We start from the raw sequence: 14,280 nt of genomic DNA on the forward strand, positions 1-14,280 counted from the left end.
AGATGGTAAAAATCTGAACATCAACAAAATAATCTAGCATGTTAAGCAACCTCTCTGGAGAAGGAAACGGAACCATGCATTTATAATAACTTCAACACGTATTCCAAAATGCAGTGGAAACATAGAAATTGTTTTTAGTTTAGAGATACAGCGCGGAAACAGGCACTTCGGCACACCAAGTCCGCAGCAACCAGCGATACCCGCACATGAACACTGCACTACACACACTAGGGACAATGTTACATTTATACCAAGCCAATTAACCTACAAACCTGTACGTCTTTGGAATGTGGGAGGAAGCTGAAGATCTCGGAGAAAACCCACGCAGGTCACTGGGTGAAAGTACAAACTTTGTACAGACAAGCATCCGTAGTCAGGATCGAACCCGGGCCGCCATGCCGCCCCACTATGCTACTGTGTTATTATATTTTACATACCAATTGTGTCAATGACCTATGTTGTGGCATTGGTGGTCTGTTTTAACTACTGTTCCCTTAAGTGTGGGTCTTCTTATTAATTTGAAGTATCATGGTCTTGGCTATTGGTGCCACTGGTGGCCAAATATAGATCTTCCAGACCACTTATCTTTACACCATCTAGATGTATTTGGGTTGCAAACACCTGACAAGCCACAGGGAAATTTGCAATGCAAACGCTTACTATTGTTCCAATAATATCCCAAGTATTGGTGATAAGATAATGTCGCCCATATGCTAAAATGAACTTTCATTTGAAATAAGTAAATGGGACCAAAATAGATTTGAAGGGAATGCTCAGCTCCCATTCATGCTATTTTAAAAAAAAAAGATGAAATTGCATTTTGAGATATATTTTCACTCGGCTTTATGGTCATATTTTATATTTGCAGTGTTGCCATCATTTGTTAAAACACCAAGAGATATAACTATCAGAACAGGAGCCAATGCTCGGCTTGAATGTGCGGCCACAGGCCACCCTGCTCCACAGATTGCATGGCAGAAGGATGGCGGGACAGATTTTCCTGCAGCTCGTGAAAGGCGGATGCACGTGATGCCTGAAGATGATGTTTTCTTTATTGTGGATGTAAAAACTGAAGATATGGGAGTTTACAGTTGTACAGCTCAAAATATTGCTGGGGCCATATCCGCTAATGCATCCCTCACAGTACTGGGTAGGTAGCTTATTCCGAATTGTCCGATTGAAATATATTGCGTTGCAAAACATTAATTCATGACAAAACAAAATACGGAAGCAGAGATGAATTCGCTTGAGGTTTCTTTTTGTTGTGGTTAATTTAGATTTTTTTTACTGCTCTGTAACTAGATCTAGTAATCAGATTTAAATTCCTATATTGCTGACCATAATTAAAATTTGAGAATAAGAAACTACTTGTAAAAGTTGGTTTGCATAGTGCAGAGTCTGTACTAATTCTGCTGTTTTAAAAATTCATGTGCATGTGAATGGCGGGCCCTCTGTGTTTCGTGGACAAATTAGTGTATCCATGCTCCATGTTTTAAGACAAAGTAATTGGGCAACCTCCAGGGTAAAGTGGCTTAAGATGGAGCAGGCCTCCTGTGATTACTGTTCGAATAATGAATGGTGAGCTTTGTAGTCTTGTTATTACTACAATGTTCAGGGTTCCTTCCCCAGTGTCTTTGCTATTCCACCTTCTACCGACCCACCCAAATCTCCATCTTGAACCTAGAATCCTGCTGCTTGTGCCTGAACTCCTCCAAAACAAAGGAACTTATAATTGACTTCAGGAAAACCAGTGTAGAATACGACCCACTCTACATCAATGGGGTCTGTGTGGAAAGGGTACCCGCTTTCAGGTTCCTGGGTACGCACATCGCAGAGGATCTTACCTGGTCTACCAACACCATCACCACAGTAAAGAAGGCACAGCAGAGACTCCACTTCCTGAGGATCCTCAGGAAAACCAACCTGCAGGAGAAGCTCATGATGTCCTTCTATCGCTGCTCCATCGAGAGTGTGCTGGCATACTGTATAACCACATGGTATGCCAGCTGCTCAGAAAAGGACAGGAAGGCCCTTCAGAGGGTCATCACAACGGCCCAGAAGATCATCGGCTGCTCACTGCCCTCCCTGGAGCACCTGTTCAGCCTACGCTGCCTCAGTAGAGCAGGCAAAATAATAAAAGATCCATCCCACCCCGGCCACCGTCTGTTTGTTCATCTGCCCTCTGGTCGACGTTTCAGGTCGATCAAATCCCGAACAAACAGACTTAAGAACAGTTTTTACCCCAGGGCCATACGAGAACTGAACACTACCTTCTGCACTAGGCAACACCGTTAAAAACTCTTTGTACTTAATATAATTGTATTTATTTGTTTTTGCATTTATTGCATATATGTTTGTACGCACCGTCAGGATTGGCTATTTTTTTAATTTCGTTGATAATAATAATATAAGATAATTAGGGGATTGGACACATTAGAGGCAGATAACATGTTCCCAATGTTGGGGGAGTCCAGAACAAGGGGCCACAGTTTGAGAATAAGGGGTAGGCCATTTAGAACGGAGATGAGGAAGAACTTTTTCAGTCAGAGGGTGGTGAAGGTGTGGAATTCTCTGCCTCAGAAGGCAGTGGAGGCCAGTTCGTTGGATGCTTTCAAGAGAGAGCTGGATAGAGCTCTTAAGGATAGCGGAGTGAGGGGGTATGGGGAGAAGGCAGGAACGGGGTACTGATTGAGAGTGATCAGCCATGATCGCATTGAATGGCGGTGCTGGCTCGAAGGGCTGAATGGCCTACTCCTGCACCTATTGTCTATTGTCTATTGTTGTACTCGTTGCAATGACAATAAATGAATATTATTATTATTATTATTATTATTATTATTATTACCAGTTTTCATTCATCATAATTTAAATATCTGAGCTTGCCTTTTAATACCCAGCACCTTCTTTTTCCTAAGGTGTATTTGTTTGATTCCTTCAGTTTCATATTTATAGTTTCATCATTTATGATCGCTTATTTTTCTTGTCAACGCATTTATTTACTTTTATGTTTGACAATTTTTAAATGGGGAAATTAAATTGTGAATTGACACCCGTCTCAGGAATTTTTGCAACCCATACCGTTCACATTAAAAAATATATATTTCCTGAGCTGGTTAAAATGAATAAGAGGTCTTGCCTACTTCAGCTAATAATATGCTGGTGGCCTTTGAATTTTTTTTGTTTCTCTGCCTCCAATTCAAATGCATCAAATTTGTAGAAGTAAGGTGCAGTTATAATAAAAATGGGGGGACATATAAATGCTTGGGCAGAAGCTTTAGCGTAACTTCATACATGGGACATGCCTATCGACCAGCTTTTCTCAGATTAGAGTACGTGTAGATTGAGGTACGTGCGTGAAGTTCAACTGTTTTACCTGTGCATTTTGTATTTTTAGAAACTCCATCATTGATTTATCCTCTTGAAGATCAAACAGTGGTGATTGGGGAAACTATTGCTCTGCAGTGCATGGCATCGGGAAGCCCTTCTCCGCGAATAACCTGGTTAAAGGGCGATGAACCCCTCGTGGTTACACAGAGGCATCACTTCACTCCTGGAAACCAACTGCTGATCATACGGAATGTGGTGCCGGACGACGGGGGCAAATATACATGCGAGATGTCCAATCCACTGGGCACCGAACGAGCTCACAGCCACCTCAGCGTTTTACCGTCATCGGCTTGTGTGGTGGGACAAAACAAACAGGATGCAACTATGACCGTGGGCATTGTCATCATTGCAGTGGTCTGCAGCATTGTCATAACCTCTCTGGTATGGGTATGCATCATCTACCAGACCAGGAAGAAGAGTGAAGAATACAGTGTAACAAATACAGGTGCGGCACTTACGACGTTATCGTTTAGTGATCCACTAACACTTTTAAGCATTATTTACTGCATGTTAAATGTAATCTAAAAGTGGTACATGGCCCTGTTTCCCGAAACAATCCTGCTGCCAATTTATTAGATTTTACAGCTTCATGATTCTGGAAAATGCTGCTGTTTTCCCTGTCCAATTAATTTTCTACAGATTTGTAAGTTTGCCCTTTGCCAAAAAAACACTGGTAAGCAATTTATTGTGTAATGTCAGACAAACGTTAAATCCCAGCTGGATATCCGTTTTGCCTATACCCATTCTCCACATATGCAAGTGGTTGACTTTCCAACTTTTATTGCACCCTTCACCAGTCTGCATCTTTTTTTAACAATACTAGTGTTAATTACTTATGGGATTCTGCAGCATCCACCATTCAAAATGTTAACTCTAGGTATATTGTGTTGCAGTGAGCATTTTACAGTCAAAATAAGTCTTGAAATAATTGCATTGAGTGATGCAAGTACCCATTTCGCTAGTCTCTAATTTGTATATTAATGCATGAAATAAGGTTAAAGAATTTAAACTAATAATCTGCAATCTGGTAGTTGCTTGAATCATTTATTCACTTTCAGAATCATTCATTATTATAAACATTTTATTGGGTGCCTCCATTTGAAAGACTCGTCAGAGGGATGGTTCCTTTGCAAATAATTTGCACTCATCTTGGCTTTCTTTGGTTGAATTCTCATAGCTGGCAACCTTTCCAGTCATCAAAATCATACATAATATTGAAACCGCGAACTTGATTATTGTTTTGCTGCAAAAATTTGGACTATTGTACCAAAGAGTTAATATTTTGAGTCGATGACTTCCCATTAGAACTCCCTTCTAGCACTTTGGGATTCTTGCTCTCTAAGGACGATTTTTAGTTCAGTCTCATTCTGCCGCAGATTTCCCTTCTTGAGCTGTACCACTTCAAAGGACCATATAAAAATATATCATGAGCATTGACCAAAATATTACTTTATGGTTTCAGATTTTTAAAGCTGATTTCAGATTCCTAAATTGGCATATTGATGTTTTAAATTCATGTGTAAGTGAAAATCAAAAACCTGCAAATGATGGAAGCACTCACCAGCTTGTAATAACCTTTTTTTTCTTCTTCCCAGTTTTGATAAAGGCTCGTTGATTTGAGGCATTAACTGCATTTATCTCTCCACAGATGCTGCCTGTCCTACAGAATGCGACGGGCATTTTCAATTAAAATTTACACTTTGGCCTGTTAGTCTAAGAAACTGATGCACCATGGTTCTGAGAAGCAGACATGATGTTAATATACTTAAAAGTTTGGACAGATTTTGATAAAGACATTCCGAGGAATTAAATTTAGGGAAAGTCTGTAATAATACAGTTGACGTCGGTGAAAGTGTGACCTTGTGCCTGACATGCTTATTTGAACATGCATATATGCATACATTGCAGATGAAACCATCGTGCCGCCAGATGTACCCAGTTGCCTGTCCTCACAAGGAACACTCTCTGAACGCCAGGATACTTCTCTCAGGGTGGATGGGAGCAGCAATTTGCAACTAGCAGCAGCAATTCCCAGCGGACATACAGAAAGCAATGGTATAATTTTGATTTTAACCACCCCCCCCCCCATTTTTATTCTTTAGCACCTGGGAATCTATGCTATTAGCTGATAGTGCTCATCCAGTAATTTGTGTGATTATTCAGACTGAAGGTAAAGAACTTGATTTATCACACCGACACTTCATTAAAAAATATTCCTGCAAAATAGTGCATGAAGTTCATTGCACAGTGAAAGTTTTATGATTAATTGGATTCTGAATTGGCTTACTGATAGAAGACAGAGGATTGTGGCAAAGCCAAGATCTTTACATTCCCAGGTGCTACTAGGCAGCAAAGATTTGGCTCAATATCTGGAGCTTCATTCGTTTTGTGATTCTGGAGTTAAGAATGGGTGGTGAATATGAGCTGCTTTTATTTAGTATAATTTAGAACCTGTCATTTAAATGTTGCTCAGGCATTTGTTACCCCCTTTCCGCATTTTGATGCCATGTTCTTTCTTTTAACATTTCCCAAATTTATTGCTCTCTGCAAAAGATTGTCTAATTTTCAATTCCACCATTTTCATAAAGACAGTGGTATTTCTGATGTCTACATACACCGATCAGCCAAAACATTATGACCAACTGCCTAAAATGCTGTTGGTCCTCCGTGTGCAGCCCCAGACGCAGCAGGGTGCGATGCACTGTGTATTGTGACACGTTCCTCCCGTGACCACCATTAAAATTTTCGGTGACTTGTGCCACAAGTAGACCTTCTGTTGGTTTGGTCCAGATAGCCTTCGTTGCCCTCGTGCATCGATGAGCCTTGGGCGCCCAACACCCTGTCGCCGGTTTGTGGTTTGTCCCTCCTTGGAGATGCTTTGACCCAGTCGTCTGGCAATAACAATTTGGCCCTTGTCAAAGTCGCTCAGGTCTTTACTCCTGCCCGTTCCTCCTGCATCCAACACATCAACTTCACAGAACTGACTGTTCACTTGCTGCCTAATATATCTTGACAGGTGCCATTGTAACAAGATAATCAATGTCATTCACTTCGCCTGTCATAATGTTTTGGCTGATCAGTGTATGTATCTAGATTGTTAACTATGAGCGTTAATTTAGAGTGGGCAAAATCTAACGGACTATAATTGCAGGTGTATGTCGGACTGATGCTGGAAATTGTGCAGATGTGGACAATCATAATATTTCCTATAGGAAAGCCAATCATTGTGTTGGATGCAACATTAAAGATAGATGTAAAAATGCAACCGAAGGAAGACTGTGCTCAGAAAATCCAGGTATGTGTTAAACTACATTTAAAAAATATGCTGCAGGTACGAACTTGATTTTCTTTTAGAGTTTACAGACATTTTTTGATGAAGGAGAGTGAGCTGAGCAAATATAGAAATGGATTCCAAAAATCTAACGATTGGGTCCTGGATTTTGATTTCATAGTATTAAAGCACAGGCAGTTCTGGAGTTACAAAGATTTTCTGATAATTTTTTTAAACCATTCTTTGAAATTGGGTAAGCTTCCCTGGCTTTATAACAGACTCACCTGTGAAGTAGTGCAAGGTGATTTTGGAGTTGTCCAGTGCAATTAGTGCAGGACCGTGCAGCCTGTATGTTGCTGAAGTGGAGGCACCATTAGTGGCAGGAATGAGTGGTCTGAGCCACCGCGCCAGTGTCTTGAAGTCAGTGTGGATTTGGATTTTGCTGGTTGCTGCAAGGATGCAGGCCTTTTCTGCTGGATCGGAACGGGGCATCGTCGGCTGCCTACTGTGAGCTGCAACCGTTAGTCAGTTGGGTCAAGCTGGGAGTGCTGAGTAGACCTGCTCACAGAGGCATCGAGGCCGGCTGGCGGCCGCTCCATGTGTGCCTGCTCACTCTCCCACAATCTGTTTTTGTTCTTTTCCAACATGAATAGTTCCCAGATACGTGTACATAAGTTATGCACGTAGAATGAAACGTCTTTACCCATGATGCTGATTAAGGCTACCTTAGTTGGTATTACAAAAAAAAAACTTCCATTCCCACCTTCAGAAAACGTAAGTCATTAAATTAGTTTTGCATAAATGAATGGATTATTTTTAGTAGACACAAAATATGTGCTGATTCATGTGGAATATGGGCATTGAATCATCATTTCCCCTTGTCTTTTGCTGTGAATTTGGTGCAAAATAGCTGGAAACCAAGAATAATACTCGGGTAACCCTCAAACATTCCTTGAGAACCTTGCTTTGTTTGCTCCAAACATTCAATGCCGGAAGTTCTTAGCCATAAGAACATTCATTATGCAGAACCATGTCTTTTTGGGCAACGTTGATGGAACATCTTGGTCGGCACGGGCAAATTGGGCCGAAGGGCTTCTTTGGCTCCATGACTCTGATTATTTGTATAAACTAATAATAGTTCCTCAAATTCAGAAATTGGTTAAAGCTGTTTACATGTTAGGATGCAGAATGTTTCAATTAAATATTATTCCAGTATAAATGCAAATTAATCATCCCTTGCTAACAATTACTTGGGTTAAATTGGACAATCAGCATTAAAATAAAAATCATTTTGATTTTAAGACATCTCCCAGCAACCATTAGACTTTGCTTCTTAAAACAGAAAATAATAGACTCCCGACAGTGAAGTCAGACTATTATTCAGTTGATGTATGGTTTGATCTGATCCAGTTTCTAAAAAGATTTGATGTTCAAGGCTGTGTGCAGTAGAAGTGAAGGGGAATTACAGCATGCAGAAGATTATGGAAATAGGGAAATGAATACTTGAGTTATATCATGTCATTTTTGATTTTCATTAAATATGAATTAAAATTTCCAGTCTTTCTGCTGAAATATAACTTGTTCTGTTTGGGTATTTACAGGCTGAGCAAAAGTAATTTTCAAATTTTGCGTGGGTGTACGTCTTATGAATGTAGAAAATGTTATAATTATGCAGAACTATCTCAGGGAGTATCTATTTCATACCAGCAGATTTGTATTGATGATGGCTAGCCAATGCATATTGTGTTCATGTCAAACTATCATGTCAAATGTCTACTTGTTGGAAGCACTGTAAAAGTGGTTTCAAATGAATACATGTATACAATAATGTTTTGTTTGATTGAATAGGTTTGTTTGGTGTTCAACCCAGAGTCTGCATGGATCAGTTTGATAATGCCAACACTTCAAGCCCTTATAGAAGTACGGATTATTCTCCTGAAGATGCTAAAGGACAGAATATAATCAATGGAGGAATTTTAAATCATTATCCATGCAATGGGACTTTCAGTAGCATGAAAGAAAGGCAAGGGCCTGTTTATCCTAGCAACCACGATAGGATGACATCTCAGCCCCAAAATCAAGTGGTTGTAAAGATTGTTGACAAAAAAGGTAATATTTAGTCTTGGTTGAAGTGTGAAGAACAATAATAGTTTTGCTTTTAAAGTTCTCTCACAATAGTAAAGTTATAATGTAAATAAAAAGGTTAATTAGCAGCTTTCGGTGGAGTAAAGACAAATTGCAAATATCGATTTACATTCATCTTAATAACACAATTCTTAACTAGTTCTGCCAGGTTTAAAACTTTTAAAACTTGTTTAATTTTTCAGGTACATCTTTCCAACCTGTGCAGTTGACTCAGGAACTTCACAATCCTGTACATCTTCCATCTTTGGAGGCCTCAGGCAATTCAGCATTGTTGTGTGAGAGACCTCGAACTTTATCGCGCAGTGATTCTGAAGTTGACACCAAACAGACTTTGCTACTTAATGGGCAGTTACTACATTCTTGAGACTTCACCTGAAAAGCAGTAGTAGTTTGCAGAAGAATGCAAATGTACACCTGTGCACTGAAAATTTTGTCAGCTTTTTGTTACTACCTCACCACCTTTAGCTACCTCTCCAAGATGAAGAGATGTGGCAAGGACACAGCTTGTATAGGAGAAGACCTGTACGAGTGTTCTTTAACTGTGTATATACATTTTTTAAGCTTCCTTGGGAAGAATTAGTAGCTCGGCAATTTACTTGCTTCTGAAGTGTGTAAATGCGGGGAATAATAATGTACAAAGGAATGTTTTGTTTTGTATGTTTGTATATAAGAGTTTCTTATGTATCTTTTGCAGAAGATATTTTAAACCTATTTAGTGCATGAATAACATGAACTTTAAGAATTTTTGAAAACTCGTTTGGTTGCTGTTTTTAAATTTTGTAAAACCTTCTGGTGCCTTATTACAAGAGGTTATAATGAAAGTAACATTGCTAGGATAAATCCACTTACCTTTGTTCTAAATGGCTTGTTACAATTAACGTCGACAAAACTTCTGGGGATTGCACACATTTGATAAAGGATCTAATTTATCATAGGCATTTTTGGAGTTTAAAAAAAAAGTACAACTTTTCAGTGGCAGTTACACAAGTTTCCCATAGAAATATTGCAAATTACAGAAAGGTTCCCCAAAGCATCATGATAACAGAACTCAAACATGATAGCAGAGTTTGTATTGTCACTCACTATCTGCCAATGTGTCACTGGAAAAGTTGAAAATGCATCTTGTTTATAAACTACTTGTTTGTTCACTTGAAGTCTTCTCATGAGCTGTTAAGCAGTGTCCTTCCCTATGGGTAATTTGAGAAATTGGTGGACTGTATCAAGTAAAACGGCATTTGAGGTAAATACTGCTACAATAGTCTGAATTTGCAAGTTTTATTTAGAAATTATGAACGCAGCAAAATTTGGAGACAGATGTTGAATTCCAAGGATCTTTAGTGTGCAGTTTTATAATTTAAACCTGATAATTTACCCATGCCTACATATTTCTATGTTGAAACTGCTTTAGAGACACCGTAAAATGACTATCTGTCAGTATTTCCTTTTATATGTTACCAGAAAGGACACGGCAAAGCTGCTTAATGGAGGCAAATTGAGGAAGTGTTACTTTTCTGCACAAATATTTATTTATACAATTTGCTAAAAATATACATATTACAGAAATGTAAAATATAGAAATGTTTAACAAAATAATTGAAGGTTCTAATAAAAATCAATTTATATTATATCCATTAGGCTAGTTCAATGGTATTACAGTGACTTTCTTGACACCTTATAGCAGCAGCTTGTGGACTTTATCATATGTTCCTAAAAACAGAAATCCTCCAAGACTGATCCACATGACTCTGGGTACAATGCCTGAAAATAAGCTGTGAAAGAGGGGGAAAAAAGGTTAGTATTTGATTTGTACATGTTAAAGAATAACTTTGCAGTATACTTACACTATAATACTCTAAAACATCATGACTGTCATTACAACTATTTTCTGTAAAGCCATAAGTTATAAACTCCTTGCAACATCTAGTTCAGGGCTAAAACACATTTAATATTGTATTCAGCAACAAAAAAAAGATGCTGAATACAATACTACAACAATGTGTAATCACATGGACAAATATGATAACAATGTCTTACATGAATGTTGTAACCAGTTTATAGACACAAAATGCTGGAGTAACTCGGGCAGCATACATTTGTTGTCTTGGTCACCATTTAGTGCACATACACAATGCTGCAATAATATTTTCAAAATGATGGCATAGAATTGTTTTTTGCTTCTTCAACATCGCAGTGGTACTATGCACCTAAAGAAAGCTAGACCCAAATACCTTCACTGTGACAGGCAAAAAGTGCATGCTCATTTCTACTCCCTGCCTTATTGGTAAAGGGCAGTCCAAGGGCCAAATTGGGACCCTTGGAAATAAAGTTGCCCAACCCTTGATGGAGATGCTGAATTTTAACAGAGACATCTGGCGTTGTTGAGAATGACTTGTTAAAATGGGAACTGCCTCACATTTTCCATGATCTTGTGGACTGGAGTGTGGTCTACAGGGAGCAGCCTGGCAGAAGACCTTTGTTTCACAGCTGTTGTATCCGAGGCTCATTCTCTGGTGTGCTTCAGCTAACAAGTCAGAGACTTGCTCAGCCTTCAAACATTTGCATGTACAGGTGTTGCTTGTGATTTCCCAGTTATCCAACAGGTTCGGTGTGTTGCCCAGTCCAAAACACATGCAATACTTACAGTGGTGTGTGTGACTGAGGAAGGCACTCACAATGTCTCACTATGACAAAGACCATTCAACAGCTGCCAGTAATCGAGAGATTTGCCATGAGCTTTTGTGCTTGGCAAAAATATGATGAGTGTTATGAAAAAATTGTGCTCCAAGTAATTTAGCAGCAACAGAACTTTGTCGGAGTCAGGTTTCTATCCTTGTTAATTTGGGTTTCTCTCCTTGTTTAGTTGCCTTTGCAAAAAATTGAAGATACTGAGGATCAGCCTGTCAGTGGGTGATTGGCTGGGGTCATGTCCTTGTTGGTCACACGCAACTTCCAGGGTTGGCTCCTATGCTGTATGTATGACTGAAATATGCTGCTTTGTCTTTACAGTTAAGTGAGTTAGTTCATCTGTGGAGCTCATTGCCACAGAGGGCTGTGGAGGCTAAGTCAGTGGACATTTTTAAGGCAGAGATAGACAGATTCATGATTAGAACGGGTGTCAAGGGTTATGGGGAGAAGGCAGGAAAATGGGATTGGGAGGCAGAGAATGGCGGAGTGGACGAGATGGGCCGAATGGGCTAATTCTACTCCTATAAACTTGTGAAGTTCATTTCTCCTGCAGAGGCTCAGTCCTTCTTGATGGGAACAATCACCCACAGAGCTGTCACTCCTGCTTTGTTGTAAGAAGGAACTGCAGATGCTGGTTTAAACCGAAGATAGACACAAAAAGCTGGAGTAACTCAGCGGGACAGGCAGCATCACTGGATAGAAGGAATAGGTGACATTTTGGGTCGAGACCCTTCTTCAGACTGACTGATCTGTCTTTCCATGGGGAGCTGAAGGCATGAGTGAAGAAGGTTGAGATGGAGGGGAATGAACTACAGTAGTGCATATCCTTCATATTCTCAACAGAACAGAATAACATCAGGACTATTCATTTTATAAAACCCTTCAATGCTGCAACAAAAAAAAATCTTCATCCAAATTTAGAAATTACTAAAAGAAAACTTGATTCAACTCAGCTGAGGATGGTAACATATCAAGTTGATCATCTCAACTATTTTAAAACAGATTTCAAAATATTTCAATTGCATGCAATCTCCTTCTGGAAAATCACATGTTGTGAAGCTATGCCACTGAAATAGACGATTCAGAGAAAAGTTTATCTCCTCGTCTGAACACGGGGAATAAGAATGTTCAGAATAGTGTGGGTGTACATTCTCCACATTGATGTAGCTGTTTGTGTAAAAAAAAGGCTCACGGCCTTCCCAAGGGCAGCTGGGAATAAATAATAAATGTCAACCTTGCAAGCATGCCAATACCCGAAGAAAGAATGCAAGAATGGTATGCAGCAAAGAAGCGATTCATCACATTTAACTTAGTCGTAGAATCACACACAGATACAGCACAGAAGCAGGCTCGTTGGCCCACAGAAACTACACCGACCATCAGGCACCCAGTTCTTGCACTAATCCGAACCTAAAATCTTATTTTTCCCCAAACTTCCACCGCTCATGTAAAGCAAGCTAGTGTGAGCAGGTAACCTATCAATCTGCACGTTTTTGTGATGATAAAGGGGACAGGTGCACTGGGAAGTGACCTACATGCTAAAGAGAACAAGCAAACTCACACAGAGTGAAATCATACTGGATTTGCTGGAGCAGAGAGGCTGCAGCTCTATAAGCTGCACCAGTTCTGTCCCTTATCAATTTTCTCCTATCCTGCTTTGTAGGGGCTATGTATAAGGGTATTGATAATTTAATAGCCCTCCATGGTATAACAATGCATTACTGTACCAGATGCGACTGTTTTGTTGAGTTTAGTTTACAGATACAGTATGGAAACAGGCCATTCGGCCCACACAAACAATGAGAGGAATAGATCGGGTAGATACACAGGGTCCCTTGCCCAGAGTGGGGGAATCGAGGACCAGAGGACATAGGTTTAAGGTGAAGGGGAAACGATTTAATAGGAATCTGAGGGGTAACTTTTTCACACAAAGGGTGGTGGGTGTATGGAACAAGCTGCCAGAGGAGGTAGTTGAGGCAGGGGCTACCGCAACATTTAAGAAACAGACAGGTACATGGATAGGGCAGGTTTGGAGGGATATGGACTAAACGCGGGCAGGTGGGGCTAGTGTAGCTGGGACCTGTGGGCAAGTTGGGCTGAAGGGCCCGTTTTCACACTATATCACTCCATGACTGACTAGCGATCACCCATCCATACATTAGTTATAACTACACACTCGGGGCAATTTACAGAAACCAATTAACCGATAAACCTGCACCTTCGGAATGTGGGAGGAAACCGGAGCGCCTGGAGAAATCCCACGCGGTCACAGAGAGATACGTGCAAACTCCGGACAGACACCACCCGGAGTCAGGATTGAACCCAGGTCTCTGGCGCTGTAAGCAACGTAGCAACTCTACCGCTGTGCAACCCCCAGCTAAAGGATGTACTTTTCATAATTTCTGCCTGTGATCATTGCTTATGCAAGGAGCACCGTTTATTTAAAAAAATAGCCTACAGACTTTGCACTAATGTCAATGCTTTACGGGCAAAGTTTAAAGGAGATGTGCTGAGCAAGTATTTTAATTTTTACACAGTGTGGTTGGTGGGTGTTGGAATGTGTTGCCGGGGGGGGGGGGGGGGGGGGGGGTGCTGGAGGCAGATATATTGCAGTTTATTTTATAATCAATTAATTACTCTATTGGTGACTAGTGTTTTAAGATTGAAGTAAATTTGCCAACAAATGAGTTGAAACTTCTCCTTAATCAAACACACATATTAAAAAAATTAAAGCAACTAGATTTTTATGAGACCAGCTGGAGTTGATATTTAATCATGAAACATTGTTTTTG

General features: G+C 40.0%; 2 protein-coding genes across 3 annotated transcripts in view; one reads left to right on the forward strand and one right to left on the reverse strand.

The window, feature by feature from the left end:
- lrig1 (leucine-rich repeats and immunoglobulin-like domains 1) overlaps positions 1 to 10,398 on the forward strand; it is a 62,644-nt gene extending 52,246 nt beyond the window's left edge. For both annotated transcript variants that reach the window (XM_078414538.1, XM_078414537.1), the window contains 6 exons: positions 869 to 1,150; positions 3,395 to 3,832; positions 5,296 to 5,442; positions 6,539 to 6,682; positions 8,507 to 8,767; positions 8,986 to 10,398. In XM_078414538.1, the coding sequence (XP_078270664.1) occupies positions 869 to 1,150; positions 3,395 to 3,832; positions 5,296 to 5,442; positions 6,539 to 6,682; positions 8,507 to 8,767; positions 8,986 to 9,167 (1,454 nt within the window). In that variant the 3' untranslated portion in view covers positions 9,168 to 10,398. The remainder of the gene's footprint in view (positions 1 to 868; positions 1,151 to 3,394; positions 3,833 to 5,295; positions 5,443 to 6,538; positions 6,683 to 8,506; positions 8,768 to 8,985) is intronic.
- slc25a26 (solute carrier family 25 member 26) overlaps positions 10,283 to 14,280 on the reverse strand; it is a 139,513-nt gene continuing 135,515 nt past the window's right edge. Inside the window, exon 10 of the mRNA XM_078414539.1 lies at positions 10,283 to 10,572. Coding sequence (XP_078270665.1) covers positions 10,476 to 10,572 — 97 coding nt within the window. The 3' untranslated portion in view covers positions 10,283 to 10,475. The remainder of the gene's footprint in view (positions 10,573 to 14,280) is intronic.

The sequence above is a fragment of the Rhinoraja longicauda genome, chromosome 17, assembly GCF_053455715.1.
Source record: "Rhinoraja longicauda isolate Sanriku21f chromosome 17, sRhiLon1.1, whole genome shotgun sequence".
NCBI lineage: Eukaryota > Metazoa > Chordata > Chondrichthyes > Rajiformes > Arhynchobatidae > Rhinoraja > Rhinoraja longicauda.